This window comes from Eulemur rufifrons, chromosome 17 (assembly GCF_041146395.1).
Source record: "Eulemur rufifrons isolate Redbay chromosome 17, OSU_ERuf_1, whole genome shotgun sequence".
NCBI classification, from domain to species: Eukaryota; Metazoa; Chordata; class Mammalia; order Primates; family Lemuridae; genus Eulemur; species Eulemur rufifrons.
The window spans coordinates 32,832,186-32,851,709 of record NC_090999.1 but is presented as its reverse complement, the minus strand read 5'-3'; the positions used below and the strand labels follow the sequence as shown (position 1 = coordinate 32,851,709).

At 34.9% G+C, this 19,524-nt stretch overlaps 1 protein-coding gene across 1 annotated transcript in view; it reads right to left on the bottom strand.

Moving 5' to 3' along the window:
• The window catches only part of ITGA1 (integrin subunit alpha 1), a 145,793-nt gene that overhangs the window by 70,165 nt on the left and 56,104 nt on the right, over positions 1-19,524 (bottom strand). Inside the window, exons 3-6 of the mRNA XM_069492871.1 lie at positions 9,092-9,204; positions 6,471-6,559; positions 6,239-6,350; positions 5,495-5,622 (exon numbers count right to left, since the gene is read on the bottom strand). Coding sequence (XP_069348972.1) covers positions 5,495-5,622; positions 6,239-6,350; positions 6,471-6,559; positions 9,092-9,204 — 442 coding nt within the window. The remainder of the gene's footprint in view (positions 1-5,494; positions 5,623-6,238; positions 6,351-6,470; positions 6,560-9,091; positions 9,205-19,524) is intronic.

Here is a 19,524-nt window from a genome sequence, read left to right as displayed (position 1 = left end):
CAGGGGCAAGGAAGAAAATAAGGGGTACGGAAATTCTTACTGGACTGGTACTATCCTAAGATGATTCAGGTCCTAATAGATGTTTACAACTTTTTTGTGGGTTCTTTGGAGAACTCCCTTCATTGAGATGTCTCACCTGCATCCTTGCCCTGTGTGAATGCATTTCACTACCTCAGTTCCTAGAAATTACATAGGCCTTCTGCTTTCTCTACAGAGGCATCCACTCACTTCCAGGAAACTGTATGGATAGTCCCTAACATGACCTCATGCTTGCTCTTGGTTTTGAGTGAGCCATGCAGGTCCATGGGAAACACACACATTCTGTGTTCTAACAATCTCTGGGGATGCAGGCTGATTCCAGTGTAGCTACCTCTGCTCTGACTTGCCTGTCAGCAGCTAGAAATAACAGCTGCTGTCATCCCCTTTAGATATTTCAGGCAGGAGTCAGGCATTAGTCAACTATGTGTCCCAACTCCAGTAGACACATACCAAGATCATCATGTGATCCCATTGAAGCCTTTCTCAGCAGGTTCTTCTTACAGAGAATTCCTCTTTACAAACTCTATACTTTATAATCTTAATGTTTTTGTAAATTTGATATGGATGAGGCACCTAAGAATTCCCTATCCAAGCTCTTAGCTTTCTATCCTTGCATCTTCTTTTGGGTAATCTCTCTCACGATTCATTTTTAAAACTGCCCCTTTCAGGAAGTGAGGTAGAGAGGATAAGTAAAGGGTAGGAAAAATTCCGAAAGCTAATTCTGCCAATCTTAGGGCAGAATTGGGTGCTTTAATTAAAAGAAATCAACAAAAATAAACAAATAAAAAATCAAATGTATTTAAATTGCATTAGCAATCAGGAAAAAAAAATAGTTGCCAAGACAAACAAATTATCTGTTTTAGGAAAGAATTACTGTAAGACCACATGAAAGATAAGCATGTTTTCCAGTACAAATTTCTTTGAAGACAAAGTATCTTTCCAAATTTTCTATGAATGAATTTCTTTTCTGAATCCACAGAAGGAAGGTCAAACTCTAAAAAGAGTTTAAATGTGTTCTACTTAAAACCCTATTAAAAGTAGTTTAGCAAAGGCAATGGCTAAGTAAATATGTCCTTCCCAATCCCTTTATTTTAGAGAATTACTTATGAAACTAGTCATTGATACAACTTAAGCCAAAATAGAAAAAGATTAGAAAAGATTAAAGTATCAAGTAATATACTTAAAAGAATATTAAAATGCCAGATAAAGAATAAAGTCTCATTAAGTATCCATCAATCCGAAAAAAATACAAAACTGCAATCATTAAGACATACACATTTATTCAACAAGTGCGCATGGAGGTCTTACTATGTCACAGCAAAGCATGGTGTTGGCCATTGAAAAAGATGGGAAGATGACAGTCTTTGCTCTTGAGGCACATATAATCTTTGTGCAGCAATTGCAAATAGACAGACACAAACACATCCATATATTAATAATGCATTAGTATAGTGTTTCTCAAATTTTAATCTGATTAAGAATCATATGAGTTATTCATTTAAAATGCAGGCTCTACAGCCTCACTCTCAGAGATTCCGATTCTAGAGTATAGTCTAAGGACCTTAGGGAGTTGGAAGCAGGAATTCCATGAACCATATTTGGAGAAACTCTGCATTAGATAGAAGTGCCATTAAGGTAGTGGCCTTGTCTGTCTTATTCGCCACTATTATCCAAGCCCTACCACAGAGCCTGGTACATAATATATACCCTTAGCCAATACATCTGAATAAATGAATGGATACCTATGTTTGAGCTCCACAATGAATGATGCAAGCAAAATGTGACATAAAAATTTGGAAATATAATCAGCTCCTCTCTTTAAAAAATAGGTTCCCTTGGGTAAAGTCAGAAAATACTACAAATGACACTGTGCACAGTATTGCATTCAGAAATGTGCCTCTCTGTGGAATGAGGTCCTGGAACTGAGTAAATATGACTGGACCCTTTTGCCTCAGGGTAAGTTCATTTCCCTCCTGTTCACGGGTAGCATCTGAACCCCAAGGGCTGGCCCACATTCTTCTGAATAGAGTTATTGTACTCTCCAAGAAAGACATATAACTCCATGGTGCCTACCCTGGCAGACTAGAATTCTTCTGGTGGACAGACAGAATAACTTCTCTTTTAGGACACTTAATACAGAAATGTAAATGATGTATAGTTCTAAAAGTAAAAAACATCAAAATTTCAGTGGAATAGTTGAGCATATAAGCAATTGATTGTTATCTATTTCTTTACAAAACTGAGTCACTGGCTCAGATCTTCACTGAAGCAGTGATTATTATTTTAAAATAGCCTTATGGATTTTCTTTCTGAAGTTATAGAACAACTTCAAACATGTCACAGCACTGATTTTCACAAATAGTTACAAATAAATTAATTTTTAGAACATAACAGATACGTGAATTTAAAGGTATTATCAAATGTTTAGATGGTTAGAAAATATTAGAAATTTAAAAAAATTCCAAGAATATTCTTAGCTTTGGACAAGAAGGTTAAATGGAATGGACAAAAAAACAGGTGAAAAGAAGGAAAGCACATGCTGGGGAAAAGTGGAAAGACAGGAGAGGAACCGTGAGCAAGCCATTTCATTTCAGGTGTGTCAGTGTGGAGAATGGAGTACTAGGAAGCTGGGTGTGGTTCCAGTCAAGGAGCTGCCCTAGGAAGGAAGAGGACAGTCATGAAGAGATGAAAGGGATTGAGACCTACTATTTAGGTGTGTTAGATGGGACCAACTCCGAAACTTCTCCAGAAGTAGAACTCTCAGAAAGGAAAAAAAAAAAAAAAAAGCAAAACTGGACTGCAATTAGAGAGCTGTGTGTTCTGATCCATCATCAACATGGAGAGCTTGAACAAGCTCATTTAGCCTCCATATCCCCTTCATAAATAGAGATTTGGGGCTCAATGACCTTTAAGATTCCTTCCGGCTTTAATTTTATGTCTCTATGGAATCCTATTGTCCAAGGAGAGAAAAGATAGGGGAAGAGAGGAAAGGAGGACAAGAAAGACATCTTTGGAAGGGAAAAAAGGGGTCCACGTGGAATATGTGCCGGAAGAAACAGCAAGTCACAATTCTGGAGTGGTCTGTTAAGATGCAGGCTGCCCTATGTCCTATAGCAAGAAGAGATACAATGTTTCCTCCAAACCTCTAGTAATTTCACTTGAGAAGGGCAACTGTAGATGAAAAGTTGCATCCAGGAAAATTTACACTTTGTGATATGTAAAAGTCTATTTCCTTTTAATGATTTTACACTGATTTCAAGAAGTTCTCCACTGTCCAGTAGGATATACATAACCTTATCTCTCCACTAGCTCTCTACGGAGACCTATTTAGCCTTAGAACACAGCAATGTGATATTTCACTTGAAGGTTTGAATTAGAATTTTAAATTTTCAACTACCATCCTTTTGAGAAACTATATATACATATATATTAAGATATCTATATAGAGAGACAGAAACACACATGCAGACACATATATGTGTGTGCATATATATGTGTCTATGTATTATGTCTCAAGTTTAATGAGCATGTGACAAAACATTGATGCAGTCAGATCACTTTTCAATGCCTCAGAAATTTGTTAAAAAGTAGAGCCACCAGAAAAGAAAAGGAAGATCACTGGACTGCACGTATGGTCTTAAAGTCTCCTATGTTCTATAGCCCTCAAACCATGTGGCAGCCTTTTAGACTCTGATCCTCGTGCTAATTCTCACCCTCAATGCACTGACTTCACATTTTAGCCCATTATCTATTATGTCTGTTCTATATTTTAGGCCATATGACCACATAAGTTTAGTCAACATTAAATTAATTAAATTTATTTACTTAAATGTAATTAAGTTAAACTCAGTATCTCAGTAAAGTGGAAGAGCTGTGTTAGAAGTTCCACTTCCTTTAGTGGCAACAAAGGGCATGTATTTAGAAATGGATACTCACGAGAAGGAAAAACAAACAACTATTTGATTTTATGCAACTAGAGCCTGGGGCATTTGCTTTTACTTGAGGAAAGACATTATTAACATAGGGGAAAATAGACTTTAATCAATATCCTATGGTCAATTACTAATTTATTTAAATAACATGAGAAAAGAGATTATAGTGTGATGGCTTCCTTGGGATGTCAGATTAGTTTCTACAAACTTTGAAACCCTGCTCTAGTATTACCCAAAGTGGCTATACTTATTTTATAATTAAAAATTAAATTATGAGTTTATAGATCTGTACAGCTAAGGAAACAAGAGAGCAAATAGACAACCTACAGAATGGGAGAAAATATTCTCAAAGTATATATCCAATAAAGGGCTAATAACCAGAATCTACAAAGAACTCAAGCAAATCAGCAAGAAAAAATCAAACAACCCCATTAAAACGTGGGCAAAAGACATGAACAAAAGCTTTTTAAAAAGAAGATAGACTAAAGACCAATAAACATATGAAAAAAATGCTCAACATCCCTAATCATCAGAGAAATGCAAATCAAAACCACAATGAGATATCACCTAACCTCAGTGAGAATGGCTTTTATCAAAAAGTTCTAAAACAATAGATGCTGGCATGGATGCAGAGAGAAAGGGATGCTTATACACTGTTGGTGGGACTGTAAACTAGTGCAACCTCTATGTAAAATGGTATGGAAATTCCTCAAAGGACTAAAAGTAGACCTACCATTTGATCCAGCAATTCCATTACTGGGTATTTACCCAAAGGAAAAAAAGTCATTTTATCAAAAAGACACTTGCACTAGAATGTTTATTATACCACAATTCATAATTGCAAAGATGTGGAATCAACTCAAGTGCCCATCAGTTCATGAGTGGATTCATAAAATGTGGTATATGTATACCATGGAATACTACTCACCCATAAAATAATAAATTAATACCTTTTGCAACAATCTGGATGGAACTGAAGACCATCCTCCTAAGTGAAATATTGCAAGAATGGAAAAACAAATACCACGTGTACTCACTATTAAATTAGAACTAACCTATCAGCACGCCTGTGCACAGATGGAAGTAAAACTCAACAGAAATCATGCAGGTGGGAGGGAGGAAGAGGGGATGGGTTAAATCATACCTAATGGGTACAGTGTACACTATCTGGATGATGGACACACTTATAACTTTGTCTCAAGCAGTTCACAAGCAATCCATGTAACCAAAACATCCATACCCCCATAATATTCTGAAATTTTAAAAACGTGGAAGAAAAGAAATCTGTAGGGTTTATTTTCTAAGAGCATTGAAAATGGAAGCTTTCATAATATTTTCTATTTAGAAAATAACATGGTCTGAAGTAATGTACCTTTCATTGGAAATAAGAACAGGTATATGGAATATAAAATTCATCCCTAATTTTTATTTTATTGATTAATTTATTTTCCAGAATATTTTCTTCTATTAAAAATTTGTATGTATCTTTAGAACAACAGAAATCAAAATGCAGAGTTACATACCTGTGTCTGCTTGGGACCAATATCCATTCTTTCAATAAGGTCATTTAAAAAAGCTGTAACACTTTCCCAGGGGTAAATACTGTTAGAACCATCCAGCACTATGACTATGTCCAGTTGAGTGCTACATTCTGCAATAAAAGTAGTCAATTGTGCAAATTTGGAAGTTATCTTTTTGGAGGTATATGAAGTGTTTTCACGGCTGAACAAAACTCATTTTAAAACATGAACTTACATTCTACAAAGTGAACATATAGCTTTTATAATCAGAAAAAGTAGTTTTAGAAAAAATAAAGGTGACAACAATACTTATTGCATTTAATAACAATTGGTTTGGAGTTTGTATCAAGTAAAATCCATCTCTACTAAATTTTAATTAATATTGTTATGAGAGTTATCTTTGGAAGTTTTCTTAAAATGAATTTTATATAACAGTTCTCATTCTGTGCATATCTCAAATGAAGTTACTTCTGTCCTCAAAGAGATCCACTCTTTGAATAAAAGCAACGTGACATCTTTATCTATGAGCTTAAAACGTGACTCTGTAAAGGTTATTTACACTAATATCAATTCCAAAAATAGCAGTGAGGTTTAGTTATATACTGGCAAAGCAAACATTTACCTAAATTGGTAATGCTGGTAGCTGGGAAAATACTTCAAGCTTTTTGGTATGCTCCTGTGTATACATACGTTTCATTCATTGCTTAGGCTTTTCAAACATGTAAGAACATTGCATAAAATCTGTACCTTGTACAGGGGCAATGGAGTTCACAACTTGAAATGTGGGGCTGACATCAGAACAGATTCCAGTTGTATAATGCAAATGTCCACATCTATAGGCATATAAGGGCCCACATGCCTTTTAAAAAATAAAAAAATAAATAAAAACTGTAAGACTGAATTAAATAACAGATTTATAAAGACTTAAAATGATATGACTCCTGTTGTCATTAAATATCATTACTCTTTCCATTCTTACCAGAAACCCTCCGTTTGGGTTGGTGACTAAAGTTGATCCAAATGTCATGTTTTCCTTTATTTCTGTGACATTGGGAATTGACGTATTAACTAAAAATAGAACAAAATTTTATGAGGGTGAAAAAAAGTTTCAGAAAGTAAAATTAAGTGTCTTCTCATTAAAATGTTCTATTTGCTCGCTCATATCATAGCACATTCTTCTTTTGGTTCAACTAAATAGTCTTCCAAGTATTATTAAGGAATATAACGAACAAGCTAAGGCTGAAGATTTGGCTTATGTCCCAGAAACTTTGTCTGGATCACTGTTTTAGTCAGTTTAGTTTTGCTGACCTGTGAAAGAATGCAGAGCTAGGAGGGCAATGAGAACATGAGATTGCTTTTCACACATTTTTTTTTTTGTGAATTAGAAAAAATAAAATATGTAACATCATAATATTGAAGATATTATGTATCTTATGAATGTAATCTCTTATACTTTGTTATAAATGACTAAAGATGAAACATGATTTCTGGTAAGAAAAGGGAAAAATGGGTAGAAGACCAGAAAAGAAAATTCAAACACAAGTTTTTTGACCAGGCCTTCCAAAAATCATAGAGCTATCATGGGGATTACAAAGAAAACTAGAACAAGATTAGAGCAGTGGCCAAGAAGTGTGGATAAAGGAAACACAATGAAGAGACTACTTTAGACATTCCAAATAGGAATGTTGCATCCTGAAGCATGTCAACCTGACAATGTTGGCAAGAAGTTCCACTTATTCACATTAAAACAAAAAGTAGACAGGAAAAGCAAAAGCTTCTAAACTCTATTTAGTAGAGTGCTGAAATATTAGAAAGTGGCAAAATTCAAGGTCAAAAAGATTTGTCTCACTGTCCATGCCTAGAAGTTGTTCTTACCTTAGATTATACATAGTTTTCAAGTAGGGAATGGAAACAGAGATTCCTGAACAGCCAGTTTGACTTCTTGATGTGAGCTTTGGTCTTTGTCCAGGGGTTTAGTCTGGTTTGCTTTGAAAGCACTTGGAACTGAGCTATTACATACATTGATCTTGAATAATCTGGATTAGAGTTTTTATATAAGGGTTGGTCCAGGGTCAGTATACCTGGGACATTATAGACTACAGCAGAAACTTCCCTGCTGTTCTCAATGTAGCTAAAATCTCTAGGTTAATTTGAAAACTCTATCCCAGTTTCCAGTAATGGAGGAGTAGTTCCTGTCAGAACAACTCTTTTATAAATAACAAATAACAACTATAAGTTCTAAGGAAAAAACATGTATGAAACAACCATCTGAAGGCACTATAAAGCAACCAAACACAGGCAGAAACTGGAGAGAAGTCTATACTACGAAGAAGAGATAGACACTGAGTGAGCTTTTTGTGGAATTTTTTCCCATCTAAGGGAATGCCCTAGTCAGTGGCTAAAAGTCAAATACAACTTCCAGTCTTACTGTCTTGAAGAAAAATAGGACAGAAGTTGGGGGCAATGGCAACAGTTCCAAAGTGAGGGGGGATATCTTGGGAAAAAAAGACCCACAAAAGAACAATTCTAACATATGCACATATATGTCAGGTCATATCTGCATGACCTGAACAGTAAATGTACAGAGTAGACTCCAAACAGCCCAGCTGAAATAAGAAGAACTGAATAGAAATTTTAACTCCTTCCTACCGCAAGAACGGGAAAGCTTGGAAATTGAGTTTAGCCAAGTAAATTGCCCTCTAATTCAAAAAGTTAAGACTACTCAAAAGCACATAGCAGAATCTAGAATCTTCACATTTGTAATTCAAAAATATAAAAATATAAGCCAGGCTATGATTCAAAATTACTCCATGTAAGTAGAAACAGGAAAATGTCACCCAATCTCAAGGAAAGGTAACAAATGGAAAGTGATGTTGAGAGACTCCAGATATTGAAATTCTCAGGCAAAGATATTAAAGCAGCTATTATAACTATGCTCATCAATGTAAAGGAAAAAATGTTCATAATACAATACACAAACAAATGGGAAATTGAAAATAATGAGAACTGAAATATACAGTATCTGAAATAAACCTGTAGGGTATAAATCATTTCTATGGTATTTAATGACATGAATATGGTATTTAATGACAAAGTTCTAATTTCTGGATAATTCTAGTAGAAATTTTTTAGTCATGTTCCAACTACAGTGATATTTTTATAAAATATATATTTCAATATAAGTTTATTTTGTGTTATTCTCTTTTTTAAAAATTAAATGTATCTATTATAATTCTTCTTATTCGATTTCCTTTTAAAAAGCAGACACTAAGTTAATTTTGTGGAGGAAATGTGATGGGCAGGTTTATTGGGAAAAGTTATTTCATGTTATTAATATCACTGGTTTACAAAGAATCCTGAACAATGTAGGGAGTTAAATGTTATAGCACTAGTGATATATTTTAAATCTATGGATGCTACATGATGACTTTTGAAAGCGAATTAAGGGCAGAAGGAATCAAAATGTCATTCTATGTGAATCTGGATGATAACTGAAGAATGTTTATAGATTATTTCTAATATTTTTTTGAGTTGATTAAAATTTGTTTTCTGTGAGAATACTAGGCATGATTAAAAATCAGACTTTTTGATTTTACATACCTGGTAGATCCAACTTTATGCAAGGTAACGATTCACCTCTTCCAACTGGACACTTATAGACATCTCCAGTTCTGTTTTGGGGTTGGCCAAGTAAAGGAGAACCAATGAGCACCCTGAAAGTTAAATAAATCAATTAACATTTTGGAACAATAAGAAACAGTTTATTTTAATTATTTTATGACAATTCTAAGATAATTAACAGTACTTCTCATAGACATAATTAGATAATCATCCTCTGTTAGAAATTTAATATTTTATAAAATAAGCAGAGTGTCTTCTCCAAATAGCAGATTGATTTGAATTAAAAATATGTGTGTGTGTGTGTGTGTGTGAGAGAGAGATCTCAGAGACTTTGCTTTATTATTTTATCTATCACTTTATATTATTATTGTATGCTAAAATAATCAATAATTATTGGCTAAATGTGCTACTGTGTTAGTTTACACAACACACATGGATGTATAAATGACTATTTCCCGTGAGAAACAGATAATTTCATAGAGAAGTCAGGAAATAGAAACATTGGTCATCATAACATTTAATATTAATATGTGCTAGGTTTTTTTTTTTTTTGAGACAGGGTCTAGTTCTGTCGCACCCTGGGTAGAGTGCAATGGCGTCATCGCAGCTCAATGCAACCTCAAACTCCTGGGCTCAAGTGATCTTTCTGCCTCAGCCTCCTGAATAGCTGGGACTACAGGCCCAAGCCAAAGCCCCAGCTAACTTTTTCTATTTTTGGTAATGATGGGGATCTTGCTCTTGCTCAGTCTGGTCTCAAACTCCTGACCTCAAGGGATCCTTCTGCCTCAGCCTCCCTCCCCTGGGATTACAGGCGTGAGCCACTGCGCCAGGCCCGTATTGCTAGTTTATAAGCACTTAGAAAATAAAGATAGTTAAGAGATCCAGGTTAAAATCACATACTGCCTTTTAGACAGAATTATAAAACCACTCTAATAGTAATGAATGGAAAGAATTATAATCATGACTAATTTTAGTTCCGACAAGTCATGTAATAGTCTTCCATGATATCTTCAGGAAAAGGATGGATGAGTGTGGTTGAGGGTAAGATACTTGGGTGGATACACAGCTGCTGATTTATTGTGAGCTGAATAGCTATATCCAAAGATACTAATTGCTAGCAATGAAAGAACTCTCATTATGTACCATAGACTCTGCACTTGGGGTTGTGTTAGATTAAAACTTTATTAATGACTTCAGTGAAGATACAGAAAGTATAAAAATACTCCTCAAGTACATCAATATACATATTTGGGAATTCAGATGTATCTCAACATACTGGAACAATAAACATAAATAAACTTAAGTTTCATAAGAACCTATATAAATGACTTCACTTAACTACATACTATTATTTATATCAGTACAGGATGTGGGAAACCTTATTTAATGGGAGTTCGGGTGAAAAAGGCATAAGAGATTTAGTTGACAGCACGTAAACATGAGCCAACAGTGTATTTTAGTGCCAAAAATGCTAATGTGACCTTAGCCTGCATTGCTGGAAATAGATGCCCTGGTCAAGCAAAGTGATAGCCCCTCTGTGCTCTGCATTGGTCAGGCCACGTCTGGAATCTCCAGATTAAGAGGGACATAAGCACAATGGAATGTATTTAGGAGACTATGAATCAGAAGGCTGAGAGTCTGGTAGTTTTGTCAGACAAAAGATGCTCAAGGGAAAGTCGGGAATACTTAGCTTGGAGAAAGAATGTCTGAGGGAGAGTTGAGAAGTGGTATTGAGGTACAAGTAGATTGGGCACACATTTTTAAAAATTTAAATACTTGAAAGTCTGTCATATTGAAAAGGGATGAGATTTATTTTGTGTAGGTCCTTTGGGCAAACTAGTATTAACAGGAATAAGTTTTATAATAATTATAAATATTGTTATTGAACACTCTCCCTAAAACATAGTTATAATACAATGCCTTTGGAAAGCCATTTCTGATGCCCATAAAGAACTATAATCATTTTCTAACCCTTTAATGCATAATTCTTACTTCTGGGAATCTATCCTTAAAAAAAATGACCTAAAATAAGGGTAGAAAAGCTTAATGCATAAAGATAATGCTCATAGTGTTATATATAATTATGAAAGATTAAAAGAAATATGGTAAACAGAGACGTCTTATTGCAGGGTCGTTCTATGGAATATTGTGAAGTCATAAAAACAGTAGTTAGTGGGATTTCACAGTAGAATGAAAAATATTTATGACCTAATTCAAAGTGAAAACCTACCTAATTTCATGAAAACCCATGACCTAATTTAAAGTGAAAGATACCAAATGACTATACTATACTCATTACAATACCAATGATAATATAGCTAGCATTTATTGAATTTATAACTTGTGCCAGACACTGTTCTAAGTGCTTTCCAAGTACTGAATAATTTAATCCTCTCCATGAAATGTAGCATAAATTTTGGTGACAGACTTCAGACTTCATGAGTTCAAATCAGGGCTTTACCATTTACTTAACTGTATGGTTTAGGATAAATCAATTACCCTGCCTTAGTTTCTTCATCTATAAAATGGAGATAGTAAGAATACTTATCTCACAGGATCATCAAGAAAATTAATTGAGTTAATTTATATAAAATGCTTAGAGCAGTATTTGGCTCATAGTAAGTGCCATCCAAGTGTTAGTTCTTTTTATAATTATTATATCTTTTTTCAGATGATTTATACAACTAACATCTATATAAAATAGATTAAAAAGGAATACATCAAAAACATAACAAATTATATTAAGGAGACAATGATTAGTTTTTTCCTAATATTTTCAAAGATTTTTATAATGTGACTGAATAAATTAGTTTTATAGTTAAAAACAGTTTAGAGAAAAGAAGTGAGCCTATTATTAATGAAAGCATTAATAAGGCTAGATATATTAATTAATATTATTAAGAACATTTTACATGTGTGCATTTGTACCAGATCCTGGGGATATAAAATGAATATAAAAATAGATAGAACACAATTTTTTAGTTGCTTCAAAGTTAGAGGGGAAAGAAAAACTTTAAATATATTATTGCAATATTGCGTAGGTCTGAACTTGGTGCAACTTCAGCAGTCTTAGAAGCAAGAAAGAACAGCACTCTTTGATAAGTGCAGGCAGCTCAGTGTGGCTGGAGTAGAAGTTGAGGCTGGAAAGGTAAACAGGGTTCAAATCAGAATGTTCTCACAGTCCACTTTAAGAACTTTGGTTTTATCATATGGAGGCGGAGAGTTGGGAACTACTGGAGCTTTTACAGAGGGGTAGGACATGATTGCCTCTTTGATTTATAAAGCTTATTATTTGCTTGAAGTGTCATGAACACATTGGAGGGGAGCAAAATTAGAGTCAGGGATGAGGTAAGAATTCCTAAAGCAATCCAAATGAGGATTTGAATCAAGGAAGTAGAATGGACAAAAGAACCAATTCTATAAATATTTAGGATATAAACTGTTTTAGTTTGAATTCCTCTAAAAGCAGATCTGAGACAAAAACTTTGGTACAGGTAGTTTTTGGCAGGCAATTACAAGTATGCACAAATGTAGAGATGGGGAAAACGATGGAGGGAAGGAAGAAAAGCCAATAAAGTGCACATGGATAATGGGTTACTTGTTTTGGCAACGGAGCTCAGTCTTGCTAGGGACCATCTCAGAAACTATGTAGAACATCTACGACCATGCTATGAGTGCAGTTGAGGCCTTAGCATTAAGTATTACCACCTAGAAAGAGTATAGAGTAAGAAGAGAGCTGAATGCTGGCATCTCGGGGAAAATAACACTTAAGGTTTCAATGACTAAAAGAAGAAAACTAGGTAGAAGTGATCAGAGAGGGAGAGGAAATCAGGAAACTTGTGTCTCAGAAGCCAAAGAAGGAAAGAATTTAAAGAATGAGAGGTGAGAGTGGGAGCCATGAAGTTTACAGCAGACTTCATTTCAAGTAACGTGGCTAAGAATGAGGGAGATGCCAGCCATGAGGAAGGATGACTTAATGCCTTTTGCAGCAATTTGGATGAAACTGGAGACCATTATCCTAAGTGAAGTATCTAAAGAATGGAAAAAACAAATACCACATGTACTCACTATTAAATTAGAACTAACTGATGAGCACACATGTGCATAGAGGGAAGTAAAACTCAATGGAAATTAGGAGGAGTGGAGGAGGGTGGAGGGGATGAGCACAAACCTACCTAATGGGTACAGTGAATAGTATCTGGGTGACAGGCACACTTATAATCTTGACTCGAGCATCACAACAGAAATCTGTGTAACCAAAAACATTTGTACCCCCATAGTACTTTGAAACAAAAAATAAATAAAAATTAAAATGAGGGAGATGGGACCATGTTAACGAATGTGGACTTTTTTTTTTTTTCAGGGCAATGGCAAATCATTATGGGTTTGAGGTGAGTTTAAGTTTATTACGGAGGCAATCTGCATATGGTTAAATGATGTGAGAAAACCAGTAACAAGAGAAAAGCTGATGTCACAGGAGAGAGAATAGAATCCCCGAGCAGGTAGACAGGGTGGATCAGGAAGGATAGATTTGTCTGAGAAATGGAGAAGGGCCACCATTCTCTAGGTGGGTCTCTGGATAGCCAGTATTGGGAGGTTTGCAAGTGAAGTAGTTCGTTTGGAATTGGGTATGCTTTTGCAACATAACTTTGACTCTCATTGTTTCAAGAGGTGGATTCTATTTTTCCACCCATTGAATCTAGGATTTATCTAGTATAATCAATGAAAAGTGAGTTCTGAATGGCATGCTAATAGTAAAGCTATTGTTAATTATAAGGCAGAAGGGAAAGGAGATTGTGGATAGCCCAGGAAAAAGCCTGGAGACAGGAGAATGAACACTGAAAGTGGAGTAAGACAAGGAAGTGTGAGTTTCCATGTACATTGTAGTAGGGAGGTTGAGGTTGGTAAGCAGTAGACTTTGAAGGAAAAAGTCTGGAGTTTATGTTTGATCTCTAGGGCAACCTGAACCATGGATATTACATATACTGAGACAAGGAAAGACTGAGGTGTGAGAGCTTAGAAAGTGGTAGAGTGTAGTAGCCCAGGATTGAGGCAGGTTTGGGAGTTGGCACCAATGGCAGATAGTAGATTAACAGAACACAGGACTGCTAATTTTGTGTATTTTCTTAGGATCTGACTGTTCTAACAGGTGTGACACTTTCAACAACAAGCATGAAAGTACATATATCTTACCACCTTAATCCTAAGTAAGTCTCATGCTTCTCAAGCTGCATAAACAAATCAAGCTCCTAGAAAAGTATCAGTATAGGGTTGATAAAATTTCAGGAATCTCCAGCATTCTCAACTACATCATCTTGCTCAGATTTTTTTTTTCACAGCACTGATCATATTCTGGCATATGCTAAAACCTACCTGTTTATTAAGTCTATTATTTATTTTATGTTCTCTACTCCCCAGTAGAATATAAACTCTACCATAGCAGGGATTTCTTTTTCTATTTTGTTCACTCACATATCCTTAGTGCTTATAACAGTGCCAGGTACAAAATAGGCATTTAGTAAATATTTATTGAATGAATTAATTAATGACTGTGTCAAATACTCTGAGAATCTGAATAAGGCATTTTTGGGAATTTTAGACTTACGTGATCAGTTAAGAGGACTGAATTGTAAATTTTTTTTCCATTTTAGAAGCTGTATATTTTGCTTAAGCAGAATGCCATGGGTGACAAGAGGCATTTCCCCAGGTCAAGATTCTAGAGAATTCTTGTTGTGAGAGGCAGAGAAATGGCTGAAAAGACAGAAGGCTGGTTTCCCACATCCCAGCCCTGTCTGTCACATGCTTCCTATATTAAACCTCTGGCCATTCATTTTCCAAGTCTCAGTTTCCTGTCTAAAAATAAAAATGATAACAATGATATCTACCCAAAACACAGGGTCAGTGTGAAGACATAAATCACATTGTTTCGTAAACTATGGGTATCATTATTCCAAAATTTAATGCAAATTGGCTTTAACTTCTTACATTTTATTTCTATTAGATTTTGCTTTTTATATGGCATTTTTCATTGACTTGTATTCAGATTAAAAGGATTAAAGAATGTTTTGGATGTCATTAATGATGTCTAGAGAAATACCTGATGAACTCAAGAATGACTGAAGTAAGAAAAACATCTTTCCTCCATAAAAAGTTGTAGTTATAATGAAATTTAGTAAACAGAAATTTCTGCTATTAACAACAGTCATTCTTGTTATTATACCCATTATTATATTGATTTGAAGAGTAGATGGTATCTGATGTCTCTGTTTCATACTTATGCTTTTTCCCCCATAAAAGATGGTTTCCTAGAGAGGAATGTCTCATATTTACATTATTTCATTAATACCCTTTTCACCTCTTTCTTGATACCTAATACATAGACCAAACCAAAGTCACTCTCAGAGTGCCAAGCACCTCCTGCCAGCCAATTTATCTTTAAATAAATGAAGTAAGCATTTGGTCATCTCAGAGAATGAAACTTACACAATGACCCCATTAGCTGCAGTGCTTTTGGTCAGGAAAGATAGAAGGGTGGGAGTGAGGTGAGCCAAATAAATGACAAGTTTGGCAAAGAAAAAATTTAAACTTCAAGGCAATGTAAAATAAACACATTAAAATCTATAACAGAAACTTTTATAGAACCTTTAAAATGTCTTTTCCTTCCAAGTTAGAATAGGTTTTATTTAAAACACACATATATATTGGAAATAGGGCCTCAATCATGTGAGCCCACTGGTAGCACTACCTGGCATAAGAGAGGCATGAGGTCAATATATTTTGATATGCATTGGGTTGAGGATTGGTTAGTGAGGGATCCACATCCTGAAAATCTACTTTGAGAAAGCAGGCCCATTGAAGTCACTGAAGCCCTCAAGAGAGGTTGCTTGAAGAGCAATTAAAAGGGTAAGCACAGATGCTGGAAGGAATGAAGCAAAGGAACAGTGGAGAGTGGAAAGCCCCAAACCAACATCTCCCATTTTCCCATGTGGCCGAGACATTGCCACGCTGATGAATACCACTAGGTCTGGAAATCTGGAAGTCTTGTGCAGTGCTGAGCATGTTTAAATTTCTTCTCTTTGAAGCAAAATTATTAAGCCAATTATGTTCCTTCTGAATTCTTCTGAACCACATTGCAATTACTTGGATGCTGCAGCTCATGCTAACCACATGAACAATGGCTGATTTAAATCAGAGGTATAATGTGTTCTGCTACTGAGAAAGCATGTGGTTTCTGAGCGAAGGATATAAAATAAACTATACTTTACAGTAAACTTCTGAAAGGTAAAGGGGACATAGAGCTACCTTTTCTTTTAACTTTTAATTCTTGCAAAAGAATTAAAGCAATGTTTTACGAATACACAGACTGCACATATAATGGGCCAACAAGTGCTCCTTTAGGCATTCTAAATGTATGTAAGATGGGTCAGGATGATTTATTTTTAAATTTGTTAAATATGAGGTGGATGAACTTTCAAAACATGAACAGTGAAATTTATGAAGGTGCCCACCTTTGGAGATAATTAAATAACAGAATGCATGTTCCCTAAAATATGAGTGACTCCATAGTGCATTTCTCAAAGTAAGTCTGCATTCTATCTGATTTTATAAACACTTACAGAATATTCAAACATATTCTACAATTTATTTTGCATAACCAGTGTCTGGATCTCTTTAGAACAAGATGCTGCTACCATGCCATCATTAAAGGTTTCAAAATTTAGGTATTTTATTTGCTTACTTTTAAAGTAAGTTCTTAGGCCTCATCTTTTTGGTTGTTCTGATTTTTTCACAACTTTTCCATAAAATCACTATAAATATGGAAAGTCAAAATGGAATCAAGGTGTCTGATCAATCATCTACATTCAAACTCTTACACACATTAATATGTAAAGTCTGGAATTTACTATTATACAAAGACAATTATTATCAACATTTACTTTTTCATATAGTTCTAATAAAGAAAAAGGCACAAAGCTGGGAGTGGAGACATTTGAGATCTATTTTCAGCTCTGGCCATAAGTAGTTGTATTTCCCTAGGAGAGTAAATTTTAACTTTATTTTTTGTATGTCTGTTTTTTCATTGATGGTAACAGAGTGTTCAAGTAGATTGCTGTTCAGCCAACAAATAATCACTGAGTGCATATTATGTGCAAGGTCCCACGCTAGATGGGGGACAGTGCTAAGGGTTGCAGGTGGGCACTCAAACCAGTCCTTTCTCTCTAGGCATTTCCCCTAACATCAACTTCTCCCTCATATCTGTATTCCAGTTTGAGGTTTCCAACTACCTAGATTTTACCTTTAACTCAAGCTGTTTAAAAACAAACTCATCAACTTCCTGATAAAATAGATTTTCCTTTCTCTGTAAATGACTACCTTTTCCCAATGAGCCAGTTCAGAAATTTTAGAATCTACCTGATCTCTTTTACACCTTCATTTGCCATTTCCAAACTTCCACTAAGACTTAATGATTCATCTGAATTTATCTTGGGTATATCTTTTTTTATTCCAATTGTCCCTAATCCATCCTGGGAACTCATCCCTAAGTACTAGATTAAAATTCTTGCTTGCCTTTATATTTCCTAGTTTTCAGACACTCCTTTGTCCAATCCAATCTATATTTCATTTCCCAAACTAACTTTCATGAAACAACAACCTACAATGGCTTCTCAATTCCCTCTTAGGTCTGGGATCCTTTGTTTGGCTTTTAGGGTTTGCCATTATCCTTCCTTCTTCTATCATCCCAGTATAAGACCTGTTTACCTACCAAAACACTCACTTATTCTCAAGCCTATGCCCTTGCTCATGTGGCCTCCCAGCTTGGCGTGACACTTTTTTTCCCCTCTTATTAAAAGTCAAGTCATTTCTCAAGGCTCATTTCAAGAACAAATAATCATCTCCTCCTGTTTCAAACTCCCATTGATTTATAGGCTATTCCACACTGCTTAGAACATTCTTTATTCCTAATTATTTCATATATGTCCTCTATTAAAGCTTTTATATTTGTTTTATTAATATACTTACATCTCCCATGGAATTTAGCATAATGCCAGACACAAGATATATTACATAGTACTTGTTGCTTGATTGATCCATATTTACACCATGGCTAAAGAAAAAGTTTAACTTACCAATAAACATTTATGGTGCCAACTAAGCTAGATTTCGTGAGTTGAAACAAGATATATAAAGCGTGGTCTGTGATCTCAAAGAGGTCTTTGAGATCTTATTATTAACATTTTACCTCACAAATGTATATAGAATTCTGAATGATCTGCCCAAAGTTCAATTCAGTATAGATTCATTCAGACAGAGCATTAGCAACATCTTTTGTTTTGCAACTGTATTCTTACTGTCCAATCTGCACACTCTTGTTTCTTCCCTAAAGTTGACCTGATTGCCTTTCTTTTTCTCATCTATATTTTCACCTTTTACAAAGATAAAACAACATTGGCAAGGATATTCGTCATGACATCAAGATCTCATTCAGGCCTGATTTCTGTTTCCCATTCCTTTGCCTTCTGGTTCCTTGAAAGAGAGGGCTTGGAGAATTTAGAAGGTGGAAATCTCCCAATAAGATGGGCTATTATAATGAGAGACAGAGACTGAAAAGAACAAATGGGTGCACAGACATTCCTAAGAAGAAATATATACACCCTTTACTCTACTAAAGTCCATTCAGATAATTATGAACTTCTGACATCAGACTGCTCCAAAATCAGAGAGACAGGACTAGATGAGAGAGGAAACTTATAGATTTTCCCCAGATCAGAAAGGGAAAATGAGAATTTCATAAAATATTTTAATAAAATTTGACTCTCCTTTAAAAATACACTTCACTTTGTAGGTGGTTTCTCTTAAAGTTTGCTATTTACTATATTCCTCTTTTAAACTTATGTGACTATTAATAATTAGTAAAAATTAATGCATATGTGTTTAATATAAAAAGTTAAGCTTTTTAAGAAAAACACATAGTGCATTTTTAATTTATTATAGCTTATGCACGAAGAGAACCCAACCAGTTGGTCCACACCCTTATTCTTCCAGAGGCAGAGCTCCCTGAATGGCAGGTATAATTCTTAAAAGAATAAAATTGTCCATTGAACCTTAAAAACTGGGGCTTGGAGTAGATGGAGGATATAGGAGAAAAGGACAGAGGATGTAAAAACTCATAATCTATTATTAGATTTCTTATCTGAGATATTTTCAAGGAGAGAAGAGTGAAGCACCTCCACACATTCTATTTCACACCTGGCACATGATATTTGTACTTAGAAAATGTGAGAACTCAAATTATTACCTTTGATAGTCTTAGGGAATTATCTGATTAACCAAGTCTAAAAGATAAAGTGAAATACAGAAAAGTCACACCTTTTTAGCTGTGAAATAAATATGGCAGACTGATAAATCTCTGT